The 18,906-nt window shown below is 39.8% G+C and overlaps 1 protein-coding gene across 7 annotated transcripts in view; it reads right to left on the bottom strand.

The window, feature by feature from the left end:
* Positions 1–18,906, bottom strand: part of LOC109421743 (myotubularin-related protein 4) — a 105,130-nt gene that overhangs the window by 4,806 nt on the left and 81,418 nt on the right. For all 7 annotated transcript variants that reach the window (XM_062860037.1, XM_062860038.1, XM_062860036.1 and 4 more), the window contains 4 exons: positions 13,496–13,929; positions 6,779–7,203; positions 6,516–6,702; positions 6,323–6,427 (listed from right to left, as the gene is read on the bottom strand). In XM_062860037.1, coding sequence (XP_062716021.1) covers positions 6,323–6,427; positions 6,516–6,702; positions 6,779–7,203; positions 13,496–13,929 — 1,151 coding nt within the window. The remainder of the gene's footprint in view (positions 1–6,322; positions 6,428–6,515; positions 6,703–6,778; positions 7,204–13,495; positions 13,930–18,906) is intronic.

The raw sequence follows: 18,906 nt of genomic DNA, 5'->3' as shown, positions 1-18,906 counted from the left end.
CATAAATTACTCAAATAAAAAAAATGTAACAAACTTTGAAGGAAATTTTATATTTTATAAGAAGCTGATCAAATAGCTGTGCTATAGTTTTTCCACGAGAATCAGAAATCAGCATCACATATATCTTGCCAGTTTGAAGTTCTTATGGATAAAGGATTGTTTCTTGCACTACTTCTTGTCTCTTCTGTTCAAAATAAAGTTAGTTATTTTCCACATTTTTTATTCGTCAAGTGAGATTGTATGCAGGCAACTGATATGTCGGGGCCCGGGACAATGCCCCCGTCCCCTCCCTAAATCCGGCCCAGTGCTAACTAACTCACTAAAGTAAATTGAGATTCGCATTGCCAAGGTAGCGAGGCGTATAATACCTAATATAATATGCAGTTAAAACTAGTATTATGATAAAGAACAGATATCTACAGACAACGGATTTGTTGATCCCGGCAAAAGTTTGAAAAAATGTTGTTTATCTTGACAAACTTATTTGAGCCATTTGCTCTCAAAAATGCTATAAAGCATCTTATTGATTGAGACTGAAAAAATTGACGTCATTTGAAAATTGTTCTTTTATGCAAGTTGTTCGCGAGGAAATGGGCAGACTAACCCGTGGGCAGCGACAACAAGGACGACATTAGCAACAATCCAGAATCACCAACAAAAAGCAACTCTACACAACAAACGCTTAAAGCAAAGAAACGAATATCTGAATTTACAGCAATATTTTGCTAGAAAACAACATAACCTTGTGCTTAGTATGAATTACAGGATGTTTCTAAAAAAATGTGCTAAATTCAGCAATTTGTAATTCCAAATGCTTACAGCATGACAGAAATCATCATTATTTACAGCAAAAGATTCACTTTTGGAGAAAATTTGCGATAAGTGTTTCGCCGACGGCGAAGATAAGGAACAGAACACATCTTTGCCATGGAGGAGTTGTTTGAAAGGCTGAGCAATGCGGTTCCGGGTTATTTGGCCGAATGACGTTTGGCCGAACGCGATTTGGACGAAAGTGTCATTTGGACGAACGGCCAAATGGCCGGACACTGAAGACTGCAGTACAGGGACTGGCAGAAAATCTTCAAGTCACGATTGCTTTTGAGAGCCTGAAGAAAAGCGATCCCGTCGTCGAAGTACGTGAAGAGCCAGTAATAAAACAGGTGCCGGAAACGGAGCCAGAAGATACGTTCCGCTCCGCAAAATTCGACAGTTTCATCGCAGAGGAAGATCTTAAAGGTTTCAATGACAGCGATACCGTTTACGGTAGCCCCATTGAGTCAACTTACCGTAAAAGTGAACTCAGTAGGTCCACCGCATCGTAACATTTCGACCAGTGCCACGATACATTTTATCAATGAACCTCGATCTTTCGAAGAAGCGATCCAGCGGCCGGAGATAGCATGTATTTGGCGGGTGGCGTTGGTTGGAGGAGAAAATAACAGCCCTTACAGAAAACCAGACTTGGAAACTAGTGTAGCTTCTTCCCGGCAGAAAGGCCATTGAATGTAGGTAAATGTACTTTTAAAAAGCACGAGAACGAGAATGGCTGCATTGTGCGACACAAAGCCTGTTTGGTCGCAAGTGGGTTCTCTCAACGCTACGGAACAGACTATGACGGGTTGTTCACATCTGTAGTAAAGCAAACAATTCTTCACACACTGTTGACAACTACGAGTGGTAAGGGGATGATAGCAAAACACCTGAACATCAAATGTGGCTATCTCTATGACAACATTTATGAAGACATCTTTATGAAGCAGCCTCCCGGATTTCAGTTGATAATCTGGTCTGCTGACTTAAACGTTGCCTCTACGGCTCGACGCGGTTTTGGAATACAAAAATCGATGGCATTTTCGAAAAGATGGCATTCGAGCCCGGCAAAGAGGATTTGTGCCTGTACGTGCGAAGGAACTAGGACAGCAAAATATGCTTCATAGATATGTACGTAGACGATATAGTTGGCTTTTGCCACTCAGAGCAGGAGTTCGAGGTAGTTCGAACCACGGTGGGGTAGCACTTCAAGCTGTACTCCTTAGGAGACCTTCGGTAGTTCTTCGGGATCCACATAGAAAAAGTAGATGTTGAGCCAAGAAAACTACATCTAGAAGCAGCTGGGAAGGTGTAGACACGGAGATACAAACCCTTCTATAAAGGTACCGCTTAAGGTCAACTGACCCTGGATACATAAAACAAAAGGATGAGAAAGCCCTGCCAACGAATATATCATATCGTCCATTGGTAGGCAGTTTGTTATATGTGGCAGTCAATACCAGGCCGAACGTTAGCGTCGGGACTTCGGGCTTCTATGCACAAAGATCTCGAAGGCCATCGTGACTGGACCTAGGCTAAACGTATGAAGTACCTTAGCCCATTTATGCCCAGCGAACTATTTAGAGATCAGTAACTTTAACGATAACCGTGGAGAAATGAAGCACGTTGGAAGATCAGTTTCTTCAGCTAAGTTGTTGAGAAGGTCAGGGACTCTCCAGTAGTACGAAAGTTAGTACATATGATGAACAATTAGTACGCATAATCAACTGGCTGATTCTGGAGTATTGTGCTGTTCCTTGCTGTGAATGCATCGCGAGAGTATTCAGAAATTAAGCGACCACCTGACGTGGGTGATCAAATGCTTTCCACGTGAAGCGAGCAGTTGTGCGACACTCCTTTTGGCATTATAAATCAAAGGTCATATTACTTATCAAAGTGAATCTTGACTCAACGATACACTCCTTCTTGCAGCCTTTGCTGGAGTCGCAGCGGTAAACGCGATGCTTCACTTAACAAAAATTGAGACTAATATTCCTCATCTCTTCCAACCTGACTGCAAGGATGTGGCCGGCGCCATTATTGTACCGTTAAAGAGAGCCTCCGAAGGTTGCGCAGTAAGAATGGTTGACCACTCCACTGAGCAACTGCCATTGATTCGGATCAATCACGGAGTAGCAACCATAGATATGTGAAGCTAATAATGAACTAGTTGATTCTGAATATATCCACTAGGTGGGTGGCGCTAGTGAATCTTAGAAATTATAAACTGCTGTTTCTATAGACGAATCCGGATGACCCCCAATTGTAGAGGCGCTAGGTGAGATGAGGAGAAAATCGTTTGTTTACATCAAAAATGCAATTTTTCGTCTTCAAAATTAACTAATATTTTGCCTTGGTAGTTGTTATTTTCCATTGGTAATGGCTTCTATTATCAATCTCGATGCCCACGGCGACAGACACCGGATTGGCCAGCAAATAAAAAATCCGGAAGATTGCCCGCCGGAGGCATAGCAAGAGCTCTTCAAATGAATCACATAAATTGTTTGTAAGTACCTACCGGATCTTAGCGCTTCTGAAAGAGAATTAAATTTTCTTTCCATAATGTGCTCGTTTGATTCTCTACGATGCGGAATTCGATAAGAAAAAGTGAAAAAAGTGCACTTTGCCTATGCTGCGCCATGGGAAATTTTGGCGGAGTCACGTTTTTCATAGGGTTCTCATTCTTACCACCAGATGCGGAGGGATCGTTAGCTTCCGTTAGATTTGCCTATAGAGAAACCAACCGCAAAGAAGGATTTCGTCTTCGCCATAGAAGATCAGGGCATCAAGAGCTATCCGATGAAAGGTAGTTGAACCTAAATATATCCAAAAGGTGGCGCTAGTGAGTTTTAGAAATTCTAAACTTATATATCTCGCGAATCAGAATACACAGAAGAGTTTTTTCTTTGGCAAATTTGTTCAGGATATCACGACCTATCCGATGATAAGCCAGTTGATTACAGGTACATTCGCTAGATGGCGCTAAGGAGTCTTAGGAATTCTAAATTTGTGTATCTCCAGAATCAGAAGACTCATTTTTTGCTCTGGAAGTTGCTATTTTCCATTTGCAATGGCTTCCATTATAATCATTCTTGATGCTCATGCCGACAGATACCGGATTGGCCAGCTAACAAAAAATCTGGATGATCGCCCGCCGGAGGCATAGCAAGAGCTCCTCAAATTAATCATGTAATTTTTTCGTAAATACCTACCGGATCTAAGCGCTTCTGAAAGAGAATTAAATTTTCTTTCCAAAAAGTGCTCGTTTGTTTCCACACCGGATTGGCCAGCAAACAAAAAATCCGGAGGCATAGCAAGAGCTCTTCAAATTAATCACATAAATTGTTCGTAAGTACCTACCGGATATTAACGCTTCTGAAAGAGAATTAAATTTTCTTTCCAAAATGTGCTCGTTTGATTCTCTACGATGCGCAATTCGATACGAAAAAGTGAAAAAGTGCACTTTGCCTATGCTGCGCCATAGCAATTTTCGGCGGAGTCACGTTTTTCGTAGGGTTCTCATTCCTGCCACCAGATGCGGAGGCAGTGGCGGGGGGGTTTAGGGTTAAAACCCCCCCCAGAGCTAAAATTTCTGGAACTAATTTCCACTAAAAAACGCTTTGTGATGAAAAAAATTTTCGGCTGCGCCGCTATTTTCAACCTATTAAATTAAGAGTATTTTTTTACGAAATGTGAGCGTCAAATGAAAAAAGGTAATATTGAACATCGAAAACCCCTCCCAGAGCAAATTTCTGGCTACGCCACTGTGCGGAGGGATCGTTAGCTTCCGTCAGATTTGCCTATAGCTATCCGATGATAAGCTATTTGATTCTAGGGGGGCTATTATAGAATAATATAGGTCTTAAAATCAGAACATCAGAAGCAGTCCTATGATGAACTAATTGATTCTAGGTTTAATCATTAGGTCGCTACTGTACTGCCCATAACTGCATAACAGTCACATTCGACAAAAGTAGGCATTGTACAAAATGGAGTTTAAAGTTTGCAACATGCGCTAGTATGGAGACGATACGAAATTTCAAAAATTTGTCAATAATTTAAAATTCATCCTTTTGCAATGAAATTTTCTACAGCTCTTCTTGTATGCTGGACGAATAGTTAAAAAAATAATCAGACCAAAATATGATTGATATTACGCTTTGACACCAGTGTGTATTTCCAGTGTGACTGTTATGCGGTTACATTCATAAATTTTAGCCAATGAGACAAAACGACTTGGTATTTGTTTCATATTTTGCAGAACAAACTTAAAAAGTTCATTTAGGTGGATGAAAGTACTGATGATTGGGGGATGATCCCCGGTATTAACTCAATATTGGCAAAAAATGCAAATGTTACAATTATGCAGTTATGGGCAGTGTACATAAGAAATTGTAAACTTCATCTTGAGAATCAGATCACATAAGAATTTCATCTGTGGCAACGTTGATCAAGACTTCAAGAACTTGACTTCAACAGCAGCATCAATCAATCCACTATAAATATTCTTCGAGAAGATATGGGAGAATGCAGACAGAATCACCTAACAGCAGCTTGGATGACCTCATCTGCCCAATCTACAAAACGAAGGGAAGGCTGGAGTGTACAAATCCTTTTCAAAAGTTCTTCGTCGGTGAATTCCTGAGACGTTTTTGTGAAGGTGGATCATCGACGGGTCAGAGTCCAATGCAGATGATAACCGGCAAACGCCCTTCATCGATGTTATAACAAACAGCGTACGCACGCTAAAACTGCTCAGCACTAAAATGTGTAAGACCTACTCATAAGTGCATAATTTCCAGACCACACAAAAATGTGTAGCAGTTACACATTCTCAAAAAACAGCTCGTACACTCTTATAGATGCGAAATGTTGATTTTTTTTTGTTTTCCAAAGTCACTAGTAATCCTACCTAGATTGGCGTACAAAAATTTTTGCGATTTTAATAATTTTACGGACACTGGAGCTGATTTTGTAAATGTGCAAGGCTTACACATTTTTGGTGTAGTCTGGAAATTATGCACTTTAGTGCTGAGCGGCGTTAGCGTGCGGTACAAAGAAATGAAACGAGTTATGGCAGATAAGACCAAAACATCCGACCAGTAGTGTTACCACCTCTTGAACTATATTTTGACCTATTAAAAATGTGTCTTTATAAGATTGGTTTAAATTTCCAAAACCTACATCCAGATTTCTCTATATTGAGCTGTGAAAGCATCTGTATGATCGATGTTGGAGGTATCCCTCTTGAGTGGCCACCCTGATAGACAGCAATAGTTTAATAGCGAATATGAAAGGATAGTATAGAAAAAAGAACCGAACAGACCCAGTATTAGTTTCACTTAGCTTATAAGCTAGTAAGGAACAGGATAGTGTAAGAGTTTATTAAGATTAGTTTTTAGTGAATTTTGCACTGTTTCTCGTAATTTTTGCAAACTTTTCCCGGATTTCTCCTTTGGACTTACGCACCAAACTATTTAATTAACAATTCCTAAAATTGTTTCGCACATACCGGATCATCGTTACCGAACTGTTGGTTGTTGCAATTCTGGCAAGTTTTCTGCAACAAGGCTAACCGAGTGACGTACAGCTCACGTTGCAGTGCCTCCTCTCGTAGCTAAAAAAAAAAACAGTATCGGAAGGTTAGGGGAGTCGGATGAAACACTTTCCGTAATCACGGGGATGGGCCACGTGGGAATTCTTACCCTGTTCTCGTAGACGATCTGCTGCAGCCGGAGGTTCTGCTCCGATAGAGCATGAGCTAGCCCGTCCGGGCAGGATAGGGCGGCCGCCGGTGGAGTTTGGATCGAAAATGGCACGCTCGGTGGGGTCAGTGGCAGTGAGCGGGCACCCGGCGTCGAGAAGCGAGAGTTTGTGGCACTTGGGGATATACTGAAACGACGAGGGAAGATGGACTTAGTATACACACGTAGGAACGGGATTGAATTTCTTGAATAGTCGTTCTTACCTTCCGTTGGTAGGCTTGTTGGGGCTCATGTCGGTTTTCGAGTTTGACGAGTTACGTCTTCGTCGCTGGTTTTGCGGTTGATGGTGAGAAGTTGTGTGCTGGGGCTGATGCTGCTGTGAATGCGACGGCTGAGGGATGGTTTGTGATGATTGATGCTGGGTGCCGTTTTCACTAGAGGATGATTTGCCGTTGATTTCCATTTGCTGGAACTGTGGCTGGATGACGATACTCTCGTCCATCGGGTTCGAGCTCTTCGGTTTACCGTTGTAACTGGTGACGACGGACCCATTCAGTGGGGCTGTTGGTTGGGACGATACTTGATGCAAATCTGTCGCAACGTGTTTCAACCGACTGCTGCTGCTGCAGTCGGTTTGCTCTTTTGGTGTGGAGTTTTGATTAATTTCACTTCCTTGATTGTAAGTTTTCTGGAAAGATTTTATGCGTGGTAAATTTTATAGATGAGAATCAGATTTTACTCACAAAATATGCAACTACTTAATGGCAACCTCAGTAGAAAAAATCAATGAGGACGCCAAGGCCAAACCCTGTGAGATTTCAGTCCATCCAATATGACTATGATGAAAGAATTGATATCTATGTACCGTAAACCGGGGTCAAATTGATCTTCGGGTCGATATTGATCACACGTTTTTCGGTTAGGTTTAGCATCTTTTAAATAATTTCCTTTCAACTATCGTGGAGTTGGGAACCGATACTAAACAATATTTGCTTGGAAACTATTTGAAGTATGTTTTATCTAACGGAAAATCTGATCAATTTCGACCCGGAGATCAATTTGACCCCGGTTTACGGTACTATAAATAGTACAGTAAAAACATGGGTCTGTGGATACTATTGAGTGACATATTTCATGCATGTAAGGTAATTTTCAATTGACATAATTTTCAGCAATTATTGTTGTGTTAGGGCATGGCACCGGGAACGGAATCAAAGGAAAGTAGAGAAAGTGTTAACAGAGAAACTGCGTTTATCGCAATCTATTATAAGCATTAGCATTAACAAGTCGTCCAAATTCTCGTAGGTGACATATTCCTAGACCGCTGTTATGAGGATTACCTTCTTTCTGTCCGTTACCAAAACGAAAACACAGAGATTCCGGACTAATCCCTGACTTTCAGACAAGTTCTATACAATCCTTAGAATGATCGAAAGCTGTCCTAGCCACGTATTTGCGACAGCGAGGGATGAAGGAAGGTTATTTGAGCATCTACCAAGAAAGCTCTATACAACCTTCCTGGCCTGGTGGTCACCGGAATATGGGTGTTGTTAGTGAAAAGATAAAGTTCAAAGGATACGTATGGTCAACGTTCAGGCAAACACAAAGATATTTTTTCTAAGTCTTTGACGTTCCGTGGCCTTGTTGTTTACAATTCGGACTTTATTAATTGATGACGGCACGGTGGCACCCCTCCAGGAGGTCCTTCTAGGAATCCATAGGAATTTTATCTGAGATTCCTCCGAGAATTCCTTTGTGGTTTCTCTGCAATTTTTTTTCCAGGTCTCCGCTAGTTTTATGTGGGACTCCCAGGAAGTTCCCGATGATTCTATGGGGCTCTTCTAGGAGTTTTTTTTTTCTGAGATTACTAAAGAGATTCTATCCGTGATTTTTTCAAGAGCCCTTGCCAGGATTCTTCAGGAAGCACTCCTGAGATTTTTTCTCGGATTACTTAAGAAACCTTCTGAGATTACTTCAGGAATTCCATCCTAGATTCTCCTAATAGTTTCGTTTGGAATGTCTTGAGAAGTTTTTGTTTTACTTCCAGAAGATATTCCTGGGTATTTCAGCAACTTTACCCGGTATTCCTTCCAGGATTTCTCTAAGAGTTCTCTCGAGGATTGCTTCTGGAATCCGTTCCGAGCATCCTCCAGGAACTCCTTCCAAAATTCTGTCAGGGATTCTTTCCTGGAATTCTATGCGAGATTCCATCCGGAGTTGTTCCTGCGATTTATTTAGGAATTCTTCCTGAGATCTTTCCAACTTCCTACGAAAACTTCTTAGAATTTTTTTTCAGCAGCCCCTTTCGGGATTCTTTTAGGAACTACTCCGCCCCCACTCGCATAACAGTTCCATATGCATAGGAAATCCAGCAAAGATGGGACTGTTATGCGAGTGGGGGCCGTACTTCTGAGATTGAAAATTTTGGGATTCTTCCAGAATCATTCAGGGATGCTTCTAGATTCCTAGAGTAGCTTCCAGGATTTTTCTGAGATGCTTCCAGATTCCTTTTTGAATGCTTCAAGAATTCCTCTGGGTTGCTTTCGGAATCTTTTTGAGATGTTTTCAAATTCCTAAAAGGAAGCTTTTAGAATCATTCTGGGATGCTTTCATAATCCTTCAGAATTGCTTATGATATTTCCAGATTCATTATGGGATGCTGCCAGAGTTCTTCTAGGATGCATCCGAAATGTTTTTATGACGCTTTCAAATTCTTTATGGAATTCTTCTGGGGGGGTTTTAGAATTCGTCAGGGATGGTTACCAAATCCTTCAAAATGCTTCATGAAACCTTTTAAATTTCAAAAAAATCTGTCAGGTTCATCCCAGAAGGAATTTCAGGAATCTCAGAAGAACTCAGAAGAACCTAGAAAATTTCTGAAAGCAACTCAGAAGGAATCTGGAAGCATACCTGAGGAACTCAGAGAGCAACCCAGAAGGATTCTGAAAGCATCCTTCAAGAAATATGTAAGCAGGTCAGAAGTATTCTGGAAGCATCCCTGATGAATTTTTGATACATACCTTGGATAATGAGAGCATCCCAGACGGATTCTGGAAGAACCCCTGATAGGTTCTGGAACCATACCTGAAGGAATCTGCAAGCATCCCAGAAGAATTCTGGAAGTATCCTTGACAAAATCAGGAAGCATCCCAGAAAGAATCTGGTAAATAATATCCCCGAGAAACTCGGGAAGTGTTCCAAAACAAATCTGGAAGCATCCTAGAAGAATTCTGAAAGCAACTCAGAAAGATTCTTGAAGCATTCCGAAGGAAAACTGGAAGTATCCCAGAAAGATTCTTGAAGCAACCTATAAGAATTTCAAAGGAAACCAGAAGCATCCCAAAAGGATTCTGGAAGAAATCCAGTAAGATTCTGAAAGCATCCTATAAGGACCTGGAAGCATCTAGGAAGTAATCCAGAAGGATTCTTGACCCAATCTAGAAGAATTCTGGAAGCATCCCTGAGGGATTGCGGAAGCATTCCGGATTGCCGTTTAGTGGCCACCAATATAGTTTTGGTCGACCTGAATGCTTTTGAGGGTCTTGTATTATTTATTAAGCTGCAGCATAATTCAGATATTCTTAGTATAGGACATAGGTATTCAGGGAACTCGGAATTAGCATTGACCAGATCTTACCTTCTAACGGGTCAGGGTTATCTGATATAACTTCAATCCTATAAATAGATCTTTACTTTTCATACTTTCAATATGGGTTTGAATGTATTGTAAATGTCTACTAGAGTAAGTCTTTTTTATACCCGCTTATAGGGATGTTCCGGGTTGTTCCGGAACCACAAATGGACCATAATATGCGACTGATGTTATCCGGAATGCGATTTACTTCTGATTTGCGACTCTGAGACCGCCATAAATCGATTCAGCATACTATTCCAAGCGAGAATGATCTCAGTCGTTGGCAGAACCCGTTTCCCAGCTGAGAAAATGAATTTAGTCGTGTTTCGGGTTCAATTGTTCCCACTGTGGAATGCTTCAAGAATTTTCTTCAGGATTCCTCCAAGAATCGCTTTCGGGATTCCTACAGGAACTAGAATTTTTTAGGGAACTGTTTTCTGGATTCCTCCAAGAGTTCCGTTTGGAATTCTCGCAGGCCCTTCTGAAATTCCTCTAGAAGTTCATTCTGGAATTCTTCCAGATGATTCCAATGAAAATCCTCCAGGTGTTTATTAGGCACTACCCGAGCAGGAATGAATAACTGACACATAACTGTAGCATACCAAAGTCAGGTATCATACCAAAAATTGGTATTGGTTGGTTATCCAGGTATTGAAAATATCTTATTTTGGTATTTTGTAGGTATTCATAAAATACCTCAACGAGGTATTGGTTTGGTGTTAAGGACTGCTTGAGGTATTGTTCAATTATGGAAAAATAGCTATTTATATGGAAAAATCGCCGATTATTATTTAGGTATTGCCATACCTGAAGTCATTATTCACGCGTTATGCACAGAATACACACCAGTTAATATTTTAGGTATTTTACCTCTTATGCTGGGCTACTTAATACCTCATTCAGGTTGTAGGTATTCGGTTTTCCATACCTGAGTTAGGTATTCTTCAGCTATTTTCTCCTGCTCGGGTAATTGAGAAATTCCTCCTGCAGTTTTTGTTTATAGAATTCCTCATGAAGTTCATACAGCAGTGGCGTCTCGTAACCTCACTTTTTACCTGCTCGCTCAACGACCCTGAAACTTGAATTTGCGGAGAATCCAAGATCAGAATCAAATTGAAAAGGGACGGAAACAACAATTCTCGTCATTTTCTACGAGTAGAACGAGTAAGCTAATTTGATGAGAAAATTAAAGAACTTATGTTCGTTGAACAGGTAGATTTGAGGTTAATTCTTTTATTTCATTTAGTCAATCATAAGTAGACCGTTCCAATACAATTTTAACTTAAAACTAGAACTGTTTGCTTATTTTATTTTTAGGGACAGTGAATCAAAATTCAACCATCGCGCAACAATAATGACAATGTCGCAACCTATATTTGTTGCGACAATCCACCCAATGCGACATAAGTTTGTCCCAACTTGAAAATAATAGGATAAAAATCGTACATCACGAGTTTAGAGATTTTTAAGCCTTACATTGCGATTTTCGGACAGTAACTTCGAGTCGGTAAACACTGCAACTCTGCTGAAGATCTATCATCAAACAGTTTCGACTTTGGGTTAGTAATAATTGATTATTCGCGAGTTGAAAAGTACGCAACAAATTCAGCTATCGTTTTGTCTGCAACAAAAATTTTCGAGATCATGTCATTATCTGTTACCAGTAGGGATAAAGAGTAATCGTCGCGCCTTCTTTGTTGCTTGTTTTGTGCCTCTTTTGTCTGACAATTCTCTTCACTGGTTAGGGAATCGCCACTGTCATACAGGATTCCCTAGAAGAAATACTCCAGCAAGTTGCTTTAGGTTTTCCTAAGAAGTTATTAGGAGAAACTCGGATGGAATTAGTGAAGGATTCCCGGAACACCATTAGAAATTCTGGAAGAAATACCTTGATGTCCCAGAAGGAATCTCAGAAAGAATCCCGAATTAATCTTAGATATAGCTCCCTGAGAAATCACAGGAGGAAATCCTAGAGAGATCCTAGAAATGTGAAGAAACCAAGGAAGACATTTCTGGAAGAATCTCAGAAAAAAATACTGGGGTAAGCTTGGAAGGAGTAAACCTATAGGAATCTTAGAGTATATTTCTAGAGAAATTTCGGAAGCAGTTTTAAAAAAATCCTGAACTCCTGTAATAATTTCAGAAAGAACAAACCATGAAAGAATCTCTGAAGGAATCCAAGACTCATTAGGAATCTTAGAAAAAAAAAAACTCGTGGAAGAACCCCAAGGGAAATTTCTGAAGGAATCCTAAACCTCCGGAAGAATCTCATCAGATTCCTTGGATTCCTGTCCGAACCGTAATCAACAAGGCCACGCAACGTCAAAGATTTAGAAAACATTTCCTTAGCAACCGCGGCATGCAGTGATCTATTAGGATGCTTCGAATCAGCTGCCAGCTTAATTCGTCCGGGTTGCTGGTATTGACATCTCCTTTCCAGTAAGTTACATATGAGTGATACGCTCACAATAGTTTTATTATATTTCACAATATTTTTTAAAATAAATGTATAACAATTTCTAAAATTTTCCTGAATCCTCCATCGAAGTTTTATAAGGTAGATCTTACGTCACAACTCACCCAACTTAACTAAATCTAAACTGATCGTCTACAATATTTTCTGTGGTTTGGAACTATTTACAAATAACAAAGTAACACTTGATCTTATGTACAATCATGTCATTAGAATAGCATTCAGCATTGAGCTCTCCAAGCAAAATCTCACGAACACCGTCGGTACATCTATCTTGCACGAGCTTATTTTAGATGAACACCCCTATAACGTCCTAGAGTAAAAGTGTCGACACTACATCAAATGTCGAAACAGCTGAAAGATCGTTGCCGTAGTTCTTATCGTACTGCGAGCTGAGCATGCTTACTTCACCTTTGTGGTCGTAACCTTTCTGTGTCACATCTTGGCGTGACGTCTATAACAAAACACAGTGTGCCTAAAATTGGGAATCTATAATGATTTACGCAAAATCTTGTTTGATGATAAACATATGCGGTAGAGAGAAATACCCCTTCATGATAAAGGGTAAAGTCTCTCGAAAAAAAAAACTATTAATAAATAAAATAATATACAGCTTCCGCTCGGTAACTGGGTAATCACGACAGTCCAGGTAGCGAGCGCCTCTCACTGTACTGAGTTGCCATCGCCGGAGGCTATTGTATTGTGTTCATAAGCATACTTTTTTTTCTATTTTTATTAGACAACTGTTTTTAAACTGGACACTGGTTCAGTTATCGAGCGCCCAGTTAAAGAGCAGCCAGTTATCGAGCGGAAGCTGTACTTCCCTTTTAGACCCTTCAAACATCGAACTTGCTGATCGAACAAGGAACTTACCCTATCTTTATCCATACTATCACTAAATAGATCACATCCGTTGCTATCACCAGTCTGAGTAGTAATCGACGAAGTAGTACTAGTCGCAAAGTCTTCGTGGGGTTCGTCATGTCTACCGCTACTTCCTAGGTCTAAACTAATACTATTTTCTCGATTGTGACCACCGTCATTGTCCACGTCCTGGTCGTCGTCGTCATCGTTACCGTCATCGTCATCGTCTTCGTCGATGTCGTCCTTGACGATCCGGGCCGGTCCGTCGTCCTCGCCGCTGCTTTCGCTCAGCTGGATTATCCTTTTCGGCGATGAGTACTGATCCAGCGGAACCAACGTGTCCGTGCTGGTTTCGATCGAACCGTGCCACAGGTTGCCTCCCCCGACGGCATGCTGAGGCGAGGCTGTTGCCACCGGTGGCGGGGGTGGTGACGGGGATTTTCCTGTGTGTAACGATGGAATGGAAACTATTAGAGACATAGAGAATGTATGGCAACAGAGAACATAGGGGAAGTTCTAGAAGGCACGGAAATTGATACGTGTGGAACAGGTTATCAGCTGGACGGTTCGAAGTAACAACAGTACTGACCAGGGCTAATAAAATACGGTGAGATTGCTTTGTTTGCATCAATTATTTCCTCTCGATGTTTGTAGGTAATAGTGATTGTTCACATAACAGGGCAAGAATGATAATATTTAATCATTTTCAGGCTGATAAGGATAGTCATGAATGGCACAAAAAAGAAACTGTGTAAACTATGATTGTTTTACATCTGCCGATGAAAGACCATCTAAATTTCAACAGTACTGAATTCAATCAAACAGGTCTGCGTCAAATTTGTCTCAGAAGCAATCAATCGAAGCTTCTTGCCATATACAATGCTCTAGATGGCAATTTTCTGGTAGACGTCTGAATATCTAAATAATGAACAGTACTAAGCTGACAAGGTTAGATAGTGCCCCATCATCTATGTCTTAGGTATACTCTCCAAGAATTACGAGAGAAATCCTGAGGGAAAATCCGGTAGAAATCCTTAAGGATATCTAAGAATTCCGAAAAAAAAAAACCGGAAGAATTTCGAGAGTAACTTTTTAAGGAATTACAAGAGGAATATTTAAAGAAATCCCTGGAAGCAGTCCCTGATGTGATCCCGAAGTGATTTTGGCGAGGAATAATGGGTAGAAATCCAGGAAGAATTCCACGATTAATTCCGGAGAAAATACTTTGAGGACTCCTGGATACAATACAAGGGGTAGTAATCCCGGGACAAATTGCACTAGTTTACAGCATTTTTGAACTCGGTAAGCTGATGATCATTTTTGGTGTAGAATTATGCCCTGAGTTCGAAAACGCAAAAGAAAAAAAATACAGCAGTGCGGACATTTTTTCGACTTTCCATACAAGGTTGATGATTTGAAATCGATTTTTGTTCTATTTTTAAGCAATGTCGCTCACTTCAAACATCTCATTCTCCGTAATCAATGCTTCGATTGAGCTGAAATTTTTACTGTTACTCGCCTACATATGATATGTCAACTAAACGTCGAGAAAGAATTTTTAAGTTGTTTTTTTTTTATTGAAAAAAAAATAAATTTCTTCAAATTTTTTTGGGAATTTTGCTAAAATTTAAGAAGATCGTCCCTGAAGCTCACCAATATCTTGAATTTCATCAATCTGACGCAAAACCTGTATTCAGATGACCGAATGATATTGTATTCAGCTTTCAATTGATGAAAAAAGATTTAAAATTGGTTGAACAAAACGCAATATATTTAAATTTTAGTAAATTACATATTTTGAAAAGTTGTAAAACTCGATATTGAGCTAAAACTCAAAAAACTGTTCTACTTTAAATTTTTTGAAGGTCGGTTTCGAAATCAGCACTAAATTGTGCTTCAAAAATTTTGGTCGTTGACAGAAGTTCACGACTATCGTTTTATTTTGTAAACTTGTGTTATTTGTGCAAAACCGGAGTAAATCTTTGGAGAAATCTCAGAAAGCATTTCCTTGAAAATTGCTGTAAATTGTCTAGATTAATTCAGGAAGATAACTGGTAAAGAATCTCCAAAAATCATTCTCAGGAGAAAATCAGGGATTAATCACTGGAGTTATTAAGGAATTATCTCTGTAAAAGTCTCGGAAAAGACATGTGGGCCGAGATATCAGTTCTAGTGTGAAAATTCTGAACCAGATCTTTTCCCACAAACGATTCTTATGCACTTGAACAAGTTTATCGAAGACGCCATCTTTGTATCTTTCCACAGAACCAAGATATAAAAATATATAGATTCCCTGGTTGATTTCTCACTAATACAGGTCGGACTCGATTATGCGGAGTAGTATTCTGTAGCTTTCAAAGTATATATCTGGCGAACGGAATGCCGCACTAAGTTGAAATTTAGACTGATTACTAATCGAAATTAGTTTGACAATTTTTCGAAATTTCAGCTTTATCAGCGTTCCGTTTGCTAGGTATATGCTTCGAAAAATGCGGCTACGAATAATAAAGTCCGACTTGTACTCACATGGTCCAGGTGAAGATCTTTGCGAAAAACACCAAAACTGTATCTTTTCACTTAACTGAGATATGTATTGTCAAAGCAATTAATTGCATAGTAACACCAGCTAGTGAGATAATTTCAAACTAGAGGTCATTAAGATTGAAGATTCTATCCTTCCGAAGACTCTGGTTTGGGTCGTAATTGTTGGAAGGCAAATACTCTGGGAAAAGACACAACCTTGTGATCAGCTCGATTGTCTCGGAGCGTACGGAGAAAAATGCACTTTCGCGGTGCCACCTAGTAATTAAGACAAAAGAACTATAAGCACATGAAGAACTAGTTCAAATGCACATGATACCCTAGAATGTTCTATGAATGAGGGTCTACTAGTTAATATTCTGTAAACGAGAGTCTGCCAACATTCGTAACGATGAAAATATTATATAGTATCCCGCAAGCCACTATTCGAATTTTATTGAGGGAAAATGTATATTCCGTGGAATTTTCAACAAGCAATGTGCACAACTTAACATTCCAGAATGGTTTAAATGACCTAGATTACCAAGTGAATTTTGCAAAGTTTTTAAAATTGCACTCTGGGGGTCTTAGAGACATTGCGACCCATACTTAAAAACACATTGGAGAACATTTTTATGGCAGTGCACCCTCCAAGAGCAACAAAAAGAGACACTCGTAATATTATGAGATACAACAGACACGATCGAGAGTGAATTATACCGATAGAGTGAAGAGAAACAGTAGTAGAGCCAATAGACATTGAACGTCCTAGTTCCAGAATGGTTTGGATAGCCTAGAATATCCCATGAATGTACCAAAAGCGTTACAGTTGTACACTGGAGCTCCATCAGCAGCGTAAGCTACATTCCACAAACATTCTTTACAATTATAGCATGATACAGTCAGTGTGTTGATCTCTCTCTCTCTCTTGGCGTAACGTCCTCATTGGGACAAAGCCTGCTTCTCAGCTTAGTGTTCTATGTGCACTTCCACAGTTATTAACTGAGAGCTTCCTCTGCCAATGACCATTTTGCATGAGTATATCGTGTGGCAGGCACGAAGATACTCTATGCCCAAGGAAGTCAAGGAAATTTCCTTCTCGAAAAGATCCTGGACCGACCGGGAATCGAACCCGTCACCCTCAGCATGGTCATGCTGAATACCCGTGCGTTTACCGCCTCGGCTATATGGGCTATATGTGTTGATATTGTAACCCAAACTTCAACGTGTATTGCAGGCCCTTTGAAGTTCATGGAATGTCCAACAACCACAGTATCGAATTGCTCGTTATATTACGAGTTCTTCTAACGGATATCCACGGGATCAATTTGTTGAACAGAGTAAACAGAAATGATGTTAGATCCAGTAGATCTCTAAAAAGTCAATTCCAGAGTAGTTTGGATGACCTAGATTACCCAATTTATGAACCATGAATTTTCTAGCGGTGCTTTGAGGCTTTTTGAGTACCGTAGGATATGTTCTGCGATCATTCAACGTGTTTTAAATATTGTTCAGTATACTGGATTGGAAACACAAACTTAGGAGTACTTTGGAGGCTTTGAAATAGTTCTGGGATGAAAACTGTAACAGATTATGATGGGTAGTGCTACATTGCATATCAAGGATCAGTGAAAACTGTTGATGGTTAGCAAACGATGTAATTTTGACAAAAACAAAAGCAAAAGTGATGAGGGTGCAAAGAGGGACGTACCACGCATTTTTTTTGGCACAACTCTACTCCTTGACTATAAAAAAAAGACTTCATGGTAAAATGTGTGAAAACAAAGAAGATATTGTGTTTCTACCAGAAGAAGATCCCGGGTGTTTTCGGATTAATGGTTTCACGAGAATTCACTTAAAAATATCGTCAAATATGACAGTTTTGTAATCTACTGTTGGTCTTATTATTTTGACCGACTCTGTATGTTCAAAAATCTTACTCCATAACCGGTAGCAACTACGCGAAGATGAACATCAATTCCTGTTTGAGAGTGTAGGTGGGAAATCTCCACTCAACCAAATAAACACAACATTTTCATAAGGTCTAACTTATGAAATGGCCTCAAACAATTCAGAACAATTGGAATGAATGTCATAAGGTTGCTCTATGATGCAGAATTGACTCACAGCTTGCGTTTTATACGTTTTATAGCGAATAAAGAATACTAAGCTACTTGCACATCACATCAAATTAGTGATGGGGTGGCGTGTTCGTTCAGGACAACCCGTTTGCTACATCTTTCTCGACTTGCTTCAACAAAGACGAGTGGCTATGAATTGAATAAGGCGAATATACGGACCCTTGGTGAGCATCAAGAATGATAAATTCAAGGAAGGCAACAAGTTTTGAATTGGGATAATGGATTCTCGATAAAAATTATCCACTATTACATTTATTCAAGGAAGCTTTAAATTACTGATAAGCTAGCTACTCTTGAACAAAAATGGTCACTCTTAAATAAGAATACCTTTGGTCAAGCAGTACAAGTTTATTTCAATATGTTTGAGTGGAACTTAAAAAGTAGGCTTGAAAACCTACTGTAGCGTGGGCCAGATTAGTCTTGTGGCGGTTTTTTACTTAGTGCATTGTAAATACCCTTGTCGGATAAAAAGTTTTATTTCATGGTATTATTATTTCATGTTTCAACTAACTTCTAGATCATCATAGAATTATTATTGTTACTTAGGTGATGCTCTTGATAACGCGAGTCAAAACTGCACCAGGACGCGGTCCCATTCACCTCAAAGTTATATAAAAACAATGTATTACAAGGTTTGAATTCCCATAGAATGGCATCATCTAAGGTTCAACAGTGTAATTTCCCACATGGCTTGGTCAGCCAAAGCAAAATCAAGAAATTGACATTTGTAAGGTGCTACGGTCACCCTTACCGTATTCG

This window comes from Aedes albopictus, chromosome 3 (genome assembly GCF_035046485.1).
Source record: "Aedes albopictus strain Foshan chromosome 3, AalbF5, whole genome shotgun sequence".
Classification (NCBI taxonomy): domain Eukaryota; kingdom Metazoa; phylum Arthropoda; class Insecta; order Diptera; family Culicidae; genus Aedes; species Aedes albopictus.
The sequence above is the reverse complement of the archived record's forward strand: the minus strand, read 5'-3'. Positions and strand labels throughout refer to the sequence as shown.